This window comes from Coturnix japonica, chromosome 2, assembly GCF_001577835.2.
Source record: "Coturnix japonica isolate 7356 chromosome 2, Coturnix japonica 2.1, whole genome shotgun sequence".
In the NCBI taxonomy this organism is placed as follows: domain Eukaryota; kingdom Metazoa; phylum Chordata; class Aves; order Galliformes; family Phasianidae; genus Coturnix; species Coturnix japonica.
The window spans coordinates 54,204,814-54,219,523 of NC_029517.1; the positions used below are offsets into that span (position 1 = coordinate 54,204,814).

The 14,710-nt window shown below is 45.1% G+C and overlaps 1 protein-coding gene across 2 annotated transcripts in view; it reads right to left on the reverse strand.

Moving 5' to 3' along the window:
- Positions 1-7,442, reverse strand: part of ANKH (ANKH inorganic pyrophosphate transport regulator) — a 101,628-nt gene extending 94,186 nt beyond the window's left edge. Inside the window, exon 1 of one of the 2 annotated variants that reach the window (XM_015854397.2) lies at positions 6,887-7,442. In XM_015854397.2, coding sequence (XP_015709883.1) covers positions 6,887-6,982 — 96 coding nt within the window. In that variant the 5' untranslated portion in view covers positions 6,983-7,442. Of the gene's footprint in view, positions 1-6,294; positions 6,436-6,886 lie in introns of those variants that run through there. The other variant, XM_015854398.2, reaches the window with a different exon arrangement.
- Between the last annotated feature and the right edge of the window lie 7,268 nt (positions 7,443-14,710).

Here is a 14,710-nt window from a genome sequence, read left to right on the forward strand (position 1 = left end):
TACCACAGAGCAGACAGAAGGTAGAGAACTGCAGAGCTTTGTTTTTTGGAAGCAGAAGTCATTCAGGTCTCTTATTCTTATGGTCATTCTTTTTAATTCTCAAGCTAGTAGTTACTGGAAGAGGCATCAGCAGCACATACCATGGCTACAGGAACGTGTCAGTAGAAAATGAAGCAAGCAGAAGAAAGTATAACCTAGTAATCTAGTTGCACATTAACATTCCTGCTTCCCCCTCCCCAGAATCCACAGGATTCTATGCACAGAAAGAACGAGGTATCAGTACCTAGTTAGATTAAGCCCCGTCCTTGGAGGTGTTCAAGATCAGGTTGGACAGGGCCCTGGGCAACCTGATCTAGTAAAGGTGTATGTTTGGTGGCCCTGCCAGGCAGGGGGGTTGGAACTACATCATCCTTGAGGTCCCTTCCAACCCGGGTCATTCTGTGATTCTGTGATTGAAATAGAAGGTCATCACAGTTTTTCCTTTTCTCTTTTGCAGAAATGCATGTTCTGACATGCTGTTTAAACTGGAATTGAGCTTAGCAGTAATACATGTTATTTAAGAACATCACAGATTTCTGAAAGTAGCTACAAAGCAAAATCTGTTTGGAATTGCTCAGTTTTATGCACGGAGGTTTCTGCATGAGTTGGCAGCTATATTTACATTTTCTATTTATACAGCAACTTACATCCATGTTTTACAAACATGAAGGAATAAACTTTGTAACTGCCTTGTGAAACACATTTCTATTTTGGAACTGACAGGACTCACACAAAGAAAGGGACAAATGCCTTGTCTAGGATCAAGTCAATTAACAGCTAGAATCTTTACTTTCAGAGCTGAAGCCTAGCATCTGTGCCTTCTTTGCACACAGAAGCAGTCACTTATCTTCAAATAGTCTTAAGATTGGTCATGTCATTCAAGGTTTTGTACACAACCAGGTAATCCATGCAGTAGCAAAGTGAGCAAAGATTAAAAACAAATGAGTTCAGATCAAATCAAATGCAAACAGAAATCGGCTTACATACTTTTGTAAAACTGCAACCAAAAGAAATGAACAACAACAAAAAACAACAAATCAAATGGTCATTTCAACTCTGAAGGAGGAGTTTTGCTTTTCCTTCTGTGATGCAGAATATGGTGGTCCAAACCCCTGTGCTTTAAAATTAGACTTGGAGTGTATTTTTCCTTCCTAACTCTGTTTTCACCTACTGGACTTCACTGAAGTAAGGGGAAGACTTCAAGTGCCCTGTCCCCCAACATGCAGCTAGAGTACTTGGCCACAACATGATTCTTTCCCAGTGATGGACCAGGATAACTCCAGAAAGAGCCCTCTGCCCTAGACGGATCGCTAGGCAATATGGTAAATAACCCTGCCCTCCCACCACACCACTTAATCTTCAGCTAGGGAGAATAACTTCCAAGCCAGAGACCAAGAAGTTCTATAACCTACTGGGCAAATGCTGACTGGAGGGTGGGAGACAGTGGAGGTGGAAAGCAGGGAGCTGACTGATTTGGTGAAGAAAGGAGAGGGATGGGTGACAAATAGCACACTACAGATCCTATGTCTAGGTTAGATATTCTATAGCACAGCAGCACAGAGCACTACAAGGAATGGGCTCCTTATTCTGAGGATCATTCTCACAGTTTCTAGTCCAAACAGATCCACAACTCTCCATTACATGTTTATTTTGTATCATATTTGCTACCAAATGAAAATACATATCAGTTCAGCTGCTGGGAGAATGCATCTTTGTTACAGTTAAGAACAATAATGCACTGCTGAGATTTGGCTTTTATCTGCTTGTGCTTTATTAGATCTTTCACTTCTCCCCAGATCTCACTGTGTACCGCTTGCTGTGAAACTCCAGCAAACACTCTGTATGACTGGTGTGTCTGGCATCTAATGCCCACCGCCAACTAACGTAGCCATGTAAGCATAATTAATCACTCGTGTATTCTCAAGAACTGTCCACAGGGTCTGCAGAACACTTAGCACTGGCCTGAAACCTCCAAGTGCTTGGCAGACAACTGTTAGCAGCCAGGGCTGTAGGACTCAGCCTGGCATGGAAGATATGTTTTGCCTAGATAGTCTCTGGAGCATACGTGTTCAGATCAACATCCTGCAAATCACAACTCTGTGGGTTTAGTTCAGTTTCTGATTCTATACGATGTCGTCAGATAAGACCTAATTTACTAATTTAATTTAAAATTTCACGTAGTTCATGCTAATTCAAAACAAATTGGGTATCTCCATCATACTCATACTTTGCAAGTGGTAATAACACACAGTCATCGTCTGCACTAATTACAAGACCTCGCTGGGTTCCTTGTTTGCGTGATACTAAAGTCCCGCAAGATTTCAGTGAGTCACTGACCTCTGGCAGCAGCACTACCAGAAATACTTTGCACTTGCACGGCACCTTTCATCTCAGAGCACTCCTGAAACACTCGTCCTCCTTATGGCCCTGTGACACACAGGCAGGCATCCGAATACACTTCAAAGCCAGATGAACTGTGGCACAATGAGGTTACAAAACCTGGCCCAAGTCCCTCCAAATGCTTGTTCTGAACGTCCAGACAATAACACCTACCCACAAAATGAGCTTCATAAAGTATTAATCAAAATGTTTAACCCCCTACCAGTTTGCAAATGGCACGGACAGCAGATAAGCTCGCTAATTCTTTTTGATACATTATTCATGACTTGTTCTGCTTTTCTGACAACTTTTTTTGTTTTGTTTGTTTTTTAAGGAAAAACAAAGAGAAATGCATTTAAATACAAGAAAAAAAAGGTTTGGTCTTTGAACAATTATTGAAAAATAAATAAATAAATAATAATAATAATAATAATAATTAGAATCTAAAACCTGTATCACCTCATTATAGTTGGATCCCAGCTACTGAACTGTGCTCAGTTCCCTGCAGGACACGAACTCTCCTGTGATCTCAGGAGAAATTGGCAGTTGGATTCTGCTTGCCTGGGTTCAGTTTCCAAGCAGCTGCGTGCCACCGAACATTATGTCTGCATGCCTAATAGTAGCGTTTGTAAATAAAACTACCCAGCCAACATCAGTTGAAACTAAAGATTCAAGGCCCGGCTGCACTGTAGGCAAAGCACCCCTGTTCCAGTGAATAACTAAAACAACTAAGGGACAACTGCAGATAGGTCATTGAGTGTCCAGATACTGCAAAATATTGCCATTGGTCTGACCTCTCCCATGAGCAGCAGACAGTCACCAGTCATACTTGCAAACTATATTTCATCCTGCTGAAGGCTGATTGTGCACTTCAAGGAAGTCATTTAAATAAGCTGCACCTCATCTCACCCCCTTGGTAACAATGCTAATACAATACATAAACTACAACTTAGGCCACGATGGTATAAGTGAGCAGCTCTGAAAGCGTGTTACAAAGAAAACCGAGGAGGAAAGTAATAGATTTCTGAATGCATGGGGTTACAGCAGTGCTATTTGCTGGGTGAGTTGTTTGAGGCTGTGCTCCACTCCACCACATGGGAGCAGTTGATCTATTTCCTTCCAAGCATGTACGCTTAACATCATTTTCAATAGAAGTCAGGATTTTTAGTGCAATTCCTGATCTACAGCAGCCAGTTACAGTGAATCCAGGGATAAGGGAAGTTACAGTGAATCCAGGGGGAAGTTCTTCACTAGGAGAGTGGTTAGGTCCTGGAACAGGCTGCCCAGGGAGGTTGTGGATGCCCCGTCCTTGGAGGTGTTCAAGGCCAGGTTGGACGGGGCCCTGGGCAACCTGATCTAGTAAAGGTGTATGTTTGGTGGCCCTGCCAGGCAGGGGGGTTGGAACTTCATGATCCTTGAGGTCCCTTCCAACCCAGGTCATTCTATGATAAGGTTCTAAGAGTGAAATGCTCTTGCCAGCAGAGTGAAGGGACTAACCTCTCTTCTGGTGGTGTCAAGCTCTTTAGATAAATGCTCTGTCCTATTTATTTGTGGGTGTACATAGAGATAAGTAAATAAGCACATACCTGCAAGTACATGCATACACACAATCAAACTGTTTCTGCAGAAAAGGGAAAATGAAGCAAAATATTTGGAATTATTTTCCCGAAGGCCTTTCCCTCAGAAGAAAATTTCCTAAAAGATATGCAATAGTGTAAATAAACTGTAAGAGAAATGGGTTGCAGAGGGTAATGGAAATGGATCAGAAATGGTTTACTTCACCAGTCTGCTGGCAATTTACCCCGTCATACAGCAGGATTACTTTTTTTAGTAGAAAAAGATATCAGGTATTTGTCTAAGAAGGTTTCATGAGGTGAACAGACGAGGTCAGATGACTGAACTGGAATAGCTCTGTAATACAGCCTTGGCATGAAGTGCTGCTGGATGAGGGTCCCAGGGTCAGCGGGAGACTCTTCTCTGGCTACAGTGGTGCTGAGCAAACTGCAGGAGATAAGCTGCCAGCTTTCACGAGCACTGCTCCAGCATTTTTTACTTCCTACCAACTAAACAAAATTGTCAGAGAAAACAAACTGTGTAGGACAAGGACGACAGCCACAAAATATGTTCTGCAAGTACTCTGCATCCCTTGAAGTTGAAAGAAATACAGACAGCAACATCAACAACTATTTGGCAGCTTCCTACTTATGTTGACTATTGGACAAAACTACTCAACACTTAGAAAAGTCCCTCCGGTAAAAAAAAGACTGAGATTCTTTTTGCTTTGCACTCTTCAGTCCCAGACTAATATTGCTAGGTTCTGTTATAAAGGTTGTGCTTTGAATACTTCTTCCAAATACCCTTCCCGTTTGAGGGAGCAATGTATGAATACAACGTATCAAAAAGGTTTCTGACTTACGGTATTTTTAAACACCTTTTCCTCTCTGCTCATGCAAAAAGCATTCCCTGCCTCATTTTTGCAGTCATCTCTTGCTTCTGATCTCTAGTTCTCCTGTTTCTTTTACAGCACTGTCCAGAGGGGGTTTGCTTTACTTTGTCATAATTTGACTGCCATTATCATTCCTAGAAATCTTTTTTATCCGAAGCATACATTCACTGAGGGACGTACCGGAGCCCTTTCAGAGCTATCAGTTGGCACACCCATTCTTTTATGTGGCTTCCTTTCAGGCCTGTTATTAAGATTATTACAGTTTCGGAGAGCAGAAAGGTGACTGGCTCAGGAAGCCAATGTATTTTCAGCGACACAAGTCCTAATGTCCTCTGGGAGTTAAAAATAATGCACGTAATACATACAAAACTTCGAGTGTGTATGCAATGTCTGTCCTTTGGACAGTAAGAGGATTTCTTCTGACCTGGAGTGACTTTGTCCCTGCCTCAATTTCCTGATTTCCATGTAGGTAAGCTCCCACCGGGTCAGTATGCAGTGCCCCTATCCAGCTCCCACTACCAATCACAGTTTTTCTTCAGCAGTCTCACTACTTGCTAATTTTTCCCTCTTTAATTAAACACCTACCCAGTCACCCATCTCAAAAGTAGGTGCCCTAACACCCCCAGAAGGCCAGTCTCAACCAACACCACAGCTATCAAACAAAATCCACTTTCTGAGGTGTTCTGTGCATGCTGCTGTAAAAGATAGATAAGATAGATAAATACCATCCACATATTAACATCCCTGCTGTGTAACTCATTCCAGATCAGACAGAAGAGCCCTCACTTATACACTTGCAGTCTTTTGTTTGTTATTTTTTCATATTCTAGTCCAGAGCACACCTAAGATGGGATGTTTCTGACAGGTTGACATGGGTTTTGAATCAAGCTGACCTTGTATGAATTAAACTGTATGCACGCACCTGTCACATGGCATTTGCTGAACAAACTATTTTCAGTTTAACTTCTGTTGCATGCTATTTCCATGGTACAGTTATTAGCATTTAAGTCACCATTTCCCTTGTTGTTTCAACCTTTTCTTTTTATTCCCTAAGCATGATTACAAAAGACTGATTCAGTAGGAAGATACTCAGTTGTTAGACAAGGATGGAACAGCATTATTTTAATCACTACTTATTTAAAGGACTAGGAAGCAAAATGAGATCAAGATAAACACATTATAATTGTTTTTCCTACTGTAATATGTGTCCTTTGATTTTTCTCTTCATAACAGGTGAAAGTACACATTAGTTTTCTGATATCTTTGCTTATGAAATATGGGAGTAGGTGCCTACTCTGCTTAGAAACCAAGAGCTTCCGAGCAAAACTGAGTGATCTGGGGTAAGGAGAAAAGCTGTATGGGCACAGTGTCCTAATAAAAAGGCAGTGTAAGCCCCTGTATCCCAGCCTGCAACACAGTTGGAGCCTTACCTGTCATAAACACCAAAAGGAGAGACCACACAGAGCTCTCTGCAGCATGCTATTATAACATATGAGCATCCTTAACGAAGAGCACGGTCAGAGTATGTCAAGTACGAAAGGCAGTAAGCTGGGTTCAGGACAGCCTGGGATGCCCCACAACACTCTGGTATCCGAGCAGGGCTGAGGTGCACGTACCCTTTATCTGTCTCAATCACGGCCGCTGCCAGCCGGAGCGCAGCAGCGCGGGGTCACCGACCCGCAGCCCCGCGGCCACCCCCGGGTCGGCCGCCGCCCGCCCGCCCTCCCCTCGGGACGGCCCCGCCTGGGGACAGAGCCGATGCGGCAGCGCCGGGTGGGGACGGGGGGAAGAAGCGCAGAACCCTTTATGCATTATGTAATGTCACGTTATATAATCCTGAAACGCAAAGGGGAATTAAAAAGTCTTTCCCCGTCAGCTTGAGGTCGGGGTAGACCCGGTGCTCCCGGGCTGGCTGCGGGCAGCGGGACGCCGGCAGAAGACAGCGGGGCCCGGCCCGGCTGCGCTTTGCGTCGCGTCCCTTCCCGCTGCGGCCCTGGGGTAGAGCGGGCGGCGGCGTCTTACCTGCTCCCCGAAGTCGATGGCGATGTTGGTGATGCCCAGAGGGACCAGGAAGCGGATGAGGGGCCAGTAGTTAGTGAGCGCTGGAAATTTCACCATAGTCCCAGCTGCGCGGTGGCCCCAAGCACATCTGCCGCCGCGGGAGACCGCGAGGGAGGACGCCGGGGGGGAAGGATGAAAGGGCAGAGGAGGAGGGCGCTGCGTGTCCGTGTGCGGGAGGACGGCAGCGGCGAGGTGGACGCGGACCCCCGGCCGCCGGGGCCGTCGCTCGCTGCCCGGCTCGGCTCGGCTCGGCGCGGCCCTGCCGGGTGCTGGCTGGCTGGCGGGCGCTGTGCTGCCGCCTCAGCAGGAGACCCGGGAGATCAAGTCCATCACCGCTGCCCTCCTCCCACACAACAATGATCCGCCGCCGCCGCTGCCGCCGCCGGAAAAAAAAAGAGGAGGGACGCGGCCGCCAGCCTCTTCTGCGGGCAGCGCTGCCATCCTCGGGGCGCGGGGGCAAGGGGAAGGGCGCGGAGCGGGCCCCCCCTCGCCCCGCCTGACGCTCGCCGGCGGCAGGGCGACGGCCGCAGCAACGCGGAGGAAAACACCGCCCTCCCCTCCCCGCCGCCGCCGCCGCCGCCGCTTCGGGGCCGGCGCAGGCCTCGGGGCCGCGGTGCGGGGCCGAACGCCGCCGGGGGCCCGGGCCGGGGCGGTAGGGCGAGGCGGGCGGCCGTGCGGTGGGGCCGGGCCGCTCGGCGCCGCTCTCGGAGCCGGGCGCCCGAAACACGTGGGTTTGACACACGCACCGCACACGGTCTGCCGGGCGGAGGCGGAGGGGGAAAGAGCGGCACCGAGCGGCTCCTCCTGACGCCGGAGCGCCGGCGCGGTACCCCCGGCCGGGCGGGCTGCCTCAGCCGGGACTAATGGGGTCGGCTTAAGCCGCTCCGGCACCTGTCAGCAGGCGGGAGCTCTGCCCGCTCTACGCCGGCCCAGGGCCATCTTGAGGCGGTGGGTGTCGGCGCGGCTGGTTGCCGTTGTCTTTCAGTTCTCGCGAGAGCACCGCAGTACTGTGTGGGAGCCTGGCTTCCCTCCGGCGTTTCCTTAGTCCTCTGGCTGCGAGTGCAGGGCCTGCTGCACAGTATCACGATGCCTTGTGTGTTTGATGCCAGCCCTCCTAATGTAACTGGGTGCAAACAGAGCTGGGACGGTAAAGGGCTGCTGGCTGCTTCATGCCATTGTACAGCAGAGGAATCATAGAATCATTGAAGTTGGACCCACCACCACCATGCCCACTCAACCATGCCACATCTCCACATTTCTTGAACACCTTCGGAGCTGATGACTCCAGCAGCTCATCACTCTTTCGAGAATTTTTTTCCTCACACCCACCCTGAACTTCCCCTCATGCAACTTGAGGCCATTTCCTCTCATCCTATTGCTGTGACCTGGGAGAAGAGGCCAAACCACACCTCGCTACAACCTTTCACGGAGTTGCAGACAGCAATAAAGTCTCCTCTGATTCACTAGACTGAACAGTCCCAGCTCCTTCAGCTGCTCCCCTTAAGAATTGTGCTTCAGATCCTCCACCAATTTCATTGCCCTTTGCTGGTTATGCTCCAGGGCCTTGATGTCTTTCTTGTGAGGGGCCCAAAACTGAACACAGTACGCAAGTACTTCTTTGCCACCTGGACACACTGCTGGCTGATGTTCACCTGGCTGTTAGCAAACACCCCCAGATCCTTTTACTCTGTGGTACTCGTGCAGTGAGAGAAAAGCTGAGTGGTGATCTGTAGCTAGTCCTCAAGGACATCAAGGAGATGTCTAGTCCATGGCTTTTCATCTGATAAAGTGCACAAATAAAGGGACAATGTCTGCCAGTATCCTCTGTTCATTTTTCAAAGTCTCTGCCAGAGTTTGCGACAAAAGGAATGTGTTTGAGGCCCAGCCCTGGTGCTTGTAGGCTGAGAGCACACATGGCTTTCCGACCCACAGCACTGAAAAACTGAGAGGCTCTTTTTGTTCAACAGGTAGGAGGAAAGACACAAAGCTCTTCTAAGAATGTTGCGGAAGTTTCTCAACATTTTAAAACTCACAGGGGGATTTTGTGGTCTCATTACAATTGAGTAGCATTTGGAATCATCGTAGAATCATAGAATGGTCTGGATTGAAAAGGGCCATAATGATCATCTAGTCTCAACCCTCCCCGCCATATGCAGGGTTGCCAACCACTAGACCAATTACCTCAATTATTGCACGTTTCACATCTTAAGAAGACAATAACTAAAAAGAGGGGCTGGCAAAGAATTCAGGAAGGCTGAGGTCGTGTGATGACTAACGTCTGTGTCTCATCCTCAGAGGAGCAAAGAACAGTGGAGAAGTGGGCAGATGTCCTAGCCAAAGGCTTGTGTGTATGAGGGCAAGAGCCCTCTCAGGTGATTTGGAAAGTCAATGGGAGGTGAGCTCACAAGATCTGTACAGGCAGATGTGAGGCCATTGGGTGGAGTGACAGTTGACATGACAAAGCCAGCCACAGCTGCTGTTGGATCTGTTGTCCCTCCCATGGCTGGAGCTGTCTCACCTCATAGGCCTCATGCTGGCATAGGGCATGGCCTTTCTTGTGGGCAAAATGCTTATAATCTTTGTGAGGGTGCAAACATGCCTGTGGATCAATTAACATGCCACAGATGTGGTGTCATAGGTATGAGGCTGTGTAGCAGTGTGAAGCAGGAGAGGACAATAAGCTGAGAGTTTCTGTTTGTGTAAGTATTTTTGTACTAACAGCAACATTATGTTTGATAGGAAGGTCCCCTTCTTTGTCCTTTGGTGAGTGTATGGCATGCACCTGAAGCATAAATGAGAGTAAATCCTGAGCTCAGTGCCCCATCATGACCTGTGGCTGCACCCATGTGAATGTTTCGTCATTATTTTTCAAGGCTATGGTGAAAAGTACAAACTCATTTGTTTTCCAAAGAAAGTAAACTGTAAGCTCTGCTCTAGGTAGGTACCAATCTGACCACCTCCAGTTCGTGCTGAAGATCATGGGGTTCTGAACTAGTGGCTGGTCCATAGGACCACTTTGAACTGATGCCATGATGGGGAATCATAGAATCAATCACAGAATCATAGAATCACTCAGGTTGGAAAAGACCTTAAGGATCATTGAGTCCAACCATGACCTAACCATACTGCCCTAACAACTCCCCTCTAAATCATGTCCCTGAGCAGAACATTGAGTCTGAACAACTTGAATTTAAGCTGAAGTACAAACTCAAGGTGGAAGCTAGCTGCCTTTCTTCACTTGCTCATGTCAGCTGAGCTGAACTGCCTGCCAGGTTAGACACAGCCTGTGTCAGTGCTTATGTGCCAGGCTGCAGATGATCTGTGTAGAAGGACCCTTTCTTGCAAGGAAGTCTCATGGCTTTTGAAGACAAGATTGCATGTATCTCAAAGCATTAAATCAATATTTGATTCTCTCTCCTGAGATTGCATTTGGTTTTAGGTAGCTGTATCACCAGTAATGTATTTATTCCTAATAGCACTAGGTTTTACTGTGAGTGAAGTCATTCCTCTTTGTCAGGGGTCTGTGAAAAACTTGTAACTGAGACTGTGGAACAACACTGTTCAGAGCTCTCTACTTGTACATATATTTTAGTTAAAGCTGCTGTTTTGTTTCAGTTCTGATGGATTTTATTTATTTATTTATTTTAGGGGAAGGAAACCTTTAGTGCTTTTCCTGAATCAGAAAAGAAGTGGCAGAGGAGCCTCCAAACTGCTTATAAATACATGATTTTAACATGCCATCTGGAGTTTTCAGGTGAGCTGATGTTTGAGAACTCCCTCTTCTCATGTCCAGCAAAAACAAACCACCACAAAATTAAAGCTTCCTAAATCAACATTTCAGCACTGCACATGTGGCTCACAATGTTAATTATAAAGCATTCGTAGTGATTAATTACTTTGTCACAAAATTATGCTCAGGCCTGGAAATTTTGAGACACCTGAGCTGTTTAATGGAGTATGACTAGAGTAGGTCCATTTGGGGATTTATTATGTATTTGTAAGGTAGTTGAGACTTTTTAACACCAGTAGATAGTGGATCAGATCCCTTAAATCTGTTATTAATTTGCATCCGATTAGGTCATTTGTGAGCTTCCCTTAACTTTCTGTCTTCCTACTGCCTAAAGAAATGGAACAGTTTCCCTTTAAGAATGGTTTCCATTTAGCTCATAACCTGTGCTGAAATGTCCTGGGAAAATATTCGCATAACTGATACTCTCTGGGTTATAGAAATTAAAACTATTAAACTTTTTTAAATAAACAGACTTTTTTTTTTAAGGTTTGTCTGTCTGTCTTTTCATTCATCTTTTCTGTTTATGGAATGAATGTGGTTCTTATGCGCTTTTCTTCCAGTCTAGGTCACATTTACGGTCATAAAACATAGTCCCTCAGATTCATTACAGAAACAAAATTTGGAACCTAAGAACAAGAACAGTTTCTTACATCTTGAAGTCAGTAGTTTGCTCAGCTGATGAGCTGAGGAAATAGGTCATTTTAGCTGTCTTGGGCAAAAAGCGGTGATTACTAATCGTTTCCTTTCTAGCATATTTTCTGTTATGCTACATTTCTTACTCATATACCAAACACTGTCTGTTTGTTTAATGGAATAATAAGACACAGAGAGGACAGCAGGAAATAATTAGGCACAATATCTCTCCTTTTGATGGAAGAATAATCTAGCCCAGGAATATCTTGAAGCAGGGCAGTCAGTGGAGGAGAAGGAAGTTCATATGGATCATATGGGATCCTGTAGTGTATATTATGTTGTGCACTATAATACTCTGCAGAGGATTGTAATACGAATGATGAAACTTATCATCAAAAAACTTCCTTGTGCCTGGTAGCAATATGTGCCTGGTAGCAATCTGTGCCTTTAACTTCTGTTTACGTAACAGGGTCAAAGTCTGGAGTTATCTCCACAGCAGATTATATGAGGACAGTGCACTTTAGCTTTACTCATGCTGTCAGAAATGCAATGTGCAGGTCAGTGCATGAGCTCTAAGATGCCTAAAAATTCAGTCATTTCCTGAGTTTAAGGCAGGTTCATCACCTCAGACTACAAGATGGGAATCCTGAGAGGAACCTGCTATGCATCTTACTTCAGAAGAATGTCCCCGTTTCTTTGTTGAGACTATTGCTAACTATCTATAAGAAAAAATAAGGCCTGTGCTTTTTAGTTTCTGGTCTTCATCTATCCATCTCCAGTTGGCTATTTAACTGTCACCGATACTTCATGAAGTCACTGGCACTCTTCTGAACCTTAAGTTCTACCTAGATTTTTTTCCCCTTACAGTCCAGTGATTGAGAAGCATTCAACACAGAAGAAATTCAAAGTAGTGGTTAACAGAATTAGTGATCCCATTGCTCCATGGAGGACAGGCAAAATAGGTATCCCAAACTACAGAAATGGCCAGTGATTCCGATCTTTGCATGGCCTTGGGCTGGAAGAGAGTTGATGGCAACTGTCCTTTACTGACCGTTATCTGAGAAATTGGAAGGATATCCCCGCGGTCATGTTCTGCTTCTATCTTCAGTTATTCTTCACCTTGCAACATCTGCTTCTTGCAGTCAGAAGTTTTAATTTTTAACAGAATCCAGTGCATATTTCCAGCTCTTCCTACAACAACAGTTAAAACAATAAGACTGTAATTTCAAAAGGCTGTCAGTTATGACTGTGTGAATTCTCAGAATGTGTATTTACAGAATCTTTAAGGTTAGGTTCTGGTTCATATTTAGTGCTGAGCAATGAACGTGAAAACAAACCCTCTTACTTTTTTAGGGGACTGGCCACGCCCAAAGATTGGTTTTAAGGAATCTCCACCACCCAGCTGAAGAACAGTGCAGCCCTTTGTCCCTCCGACTCCAGTTCTGCAGAATGGAAAGAAATCTGCTCAGCCTCTTCTTTTCCATCAGAGCCAAGGAAACATGTATACACAAAACCTTTTCTTCTTACGTGCAAACTAGGTCTATATAACTACAGTTACTGTGAGTTCATTCTTCTAAAAAGGCTTTGTCTCATGGGGTTAGTAGAACTTACCTTGTCTTATGGGCACCATGTTCTTGGGCTGTGTGCCTGGCAGTAGCTTCTATGCTATTGCAGTTGATAACCAGAAAGAATACAGAAATGCTATGGGAAAAGGCCATATATATATAACATTAGATTACATAAAGAGATAGAGCTGAAAGAAAAGATCAGAAAACAGCCAAAGGAATCAGGGTTGCCAGGCAAACAAATGTCCAAGTAATCCAATTCTAAATTAACTGCAAGCTCAATGTGAGGAATAAAAATGATCTTTCCTGTTGTCCGATGTCCCCTCCCTAAGGCCAGTCTGCTCTGGCCTCAGCTGGCTTGTCAAGTTAGATAATAAAGACGATGCCCCTGCAGGAAGCCCATGTCTTACTTTTTTGGCTGACATAAGTGCACTGGGAGCTCCAGACAGATGTTCCGCAGCTCATGATGCAGGAGAATCTTTCTATTAATACTTAACAAGTCAAGATAAAATGAATGGCTGTTTTCAGTGCCACAGGAAGACCTTGCTCAGTCGCAAGTGCCTAACTCATTTTGCAGGTAAGTATCACAGTGCTGTCCTGTGTCACCCACAGCAGGAGACAAGCACAGGAAGTGCCTTCTACCACAGGACATCAAGGAATGTTTGTTCCGCACACCTTGTGTTCACACTGGTGTCTGCCCCACAGCTCACTGTGGCTTGCAGACAAGGGTAATCCCAGCTGTATGTATGATCTGTGATCTTGATTTAAAAACCTTATTTATATTTGGGGTTGTGTTCTGTGTCCAAAATTATATCTTCTTCTGAGACAACACCAGGCACATGACTCTGCAGCATCTCCAAAATGAGGGAACTAGTAGGAGCAGCTGGTGTTAAGCTGGAGGCTGTCAGCAGGGACACACAGTGATGTGCAGCTGCAGCACCACTAGGGCAACACTGTGCCATGTCTTAGAAACTTAATCCCAGTGTCTCCTTTCTTAGCACAGGCTCTGCCTGAATTAAAGATTTCTCTCTTTTAAGTGCATGTAGCGTGGCATCTGCATTCCTTTGGGACTTCAGTGCTTATGAACCTTGTACACTACAGAGAGGACTGCACTGTCCTTACATCACGCCTGAGGCTCTGGCGTTTTATGATCAGAGCGGGAGAAGAAGGAGAGAGATCTCCTATTTAGCTTTCTCATAACCAAAGCAAACATATACAAATGTTGCTTTTTCTCATCATCGGGGAATTTAAGCCTTTAAACAAAGGGCTTTTGTTGTTGTTGTGTGCAGTTTCACTCCAGAAATTTCCATAGTTACTTAGGAGCGTGGATGTGTTACAGAGAGGTAAATGGGGTTTTTTGCTTATCTGAAATTGTGAAAATGGAGTTTTATTTTTAACAGTCAAAGACATTTAGATTTTACATTATACAGCTTATGTAATGATTATGATCGATGCATTCAAAAATCTTGGAAGAAATGTAACTAATGTTTTGAAAAATAAACTTATATCTAGTTAATAAATTAAAATGTAATTATCTTTGATTCACCAGGAATTCAGAATCATTTTTATGTGTATTTGAGATCTTTGGTCCAAGCATTAGGTTCTTTAGCTACATAGCAAGCATATAAGCTTATTACTATATTAGGAGTTGCAAAGGACAATCTTTATGACTATATGTATCTTTAAAATGGTAATCCATATTATACTTCAGCTGTCTATGGAATCTAAAGGTGTAGTTGAACACCTTCAGCTAACACTTGTAGGAGAAGGAGTTGAATTTCTGTTCCAAACTCTTCT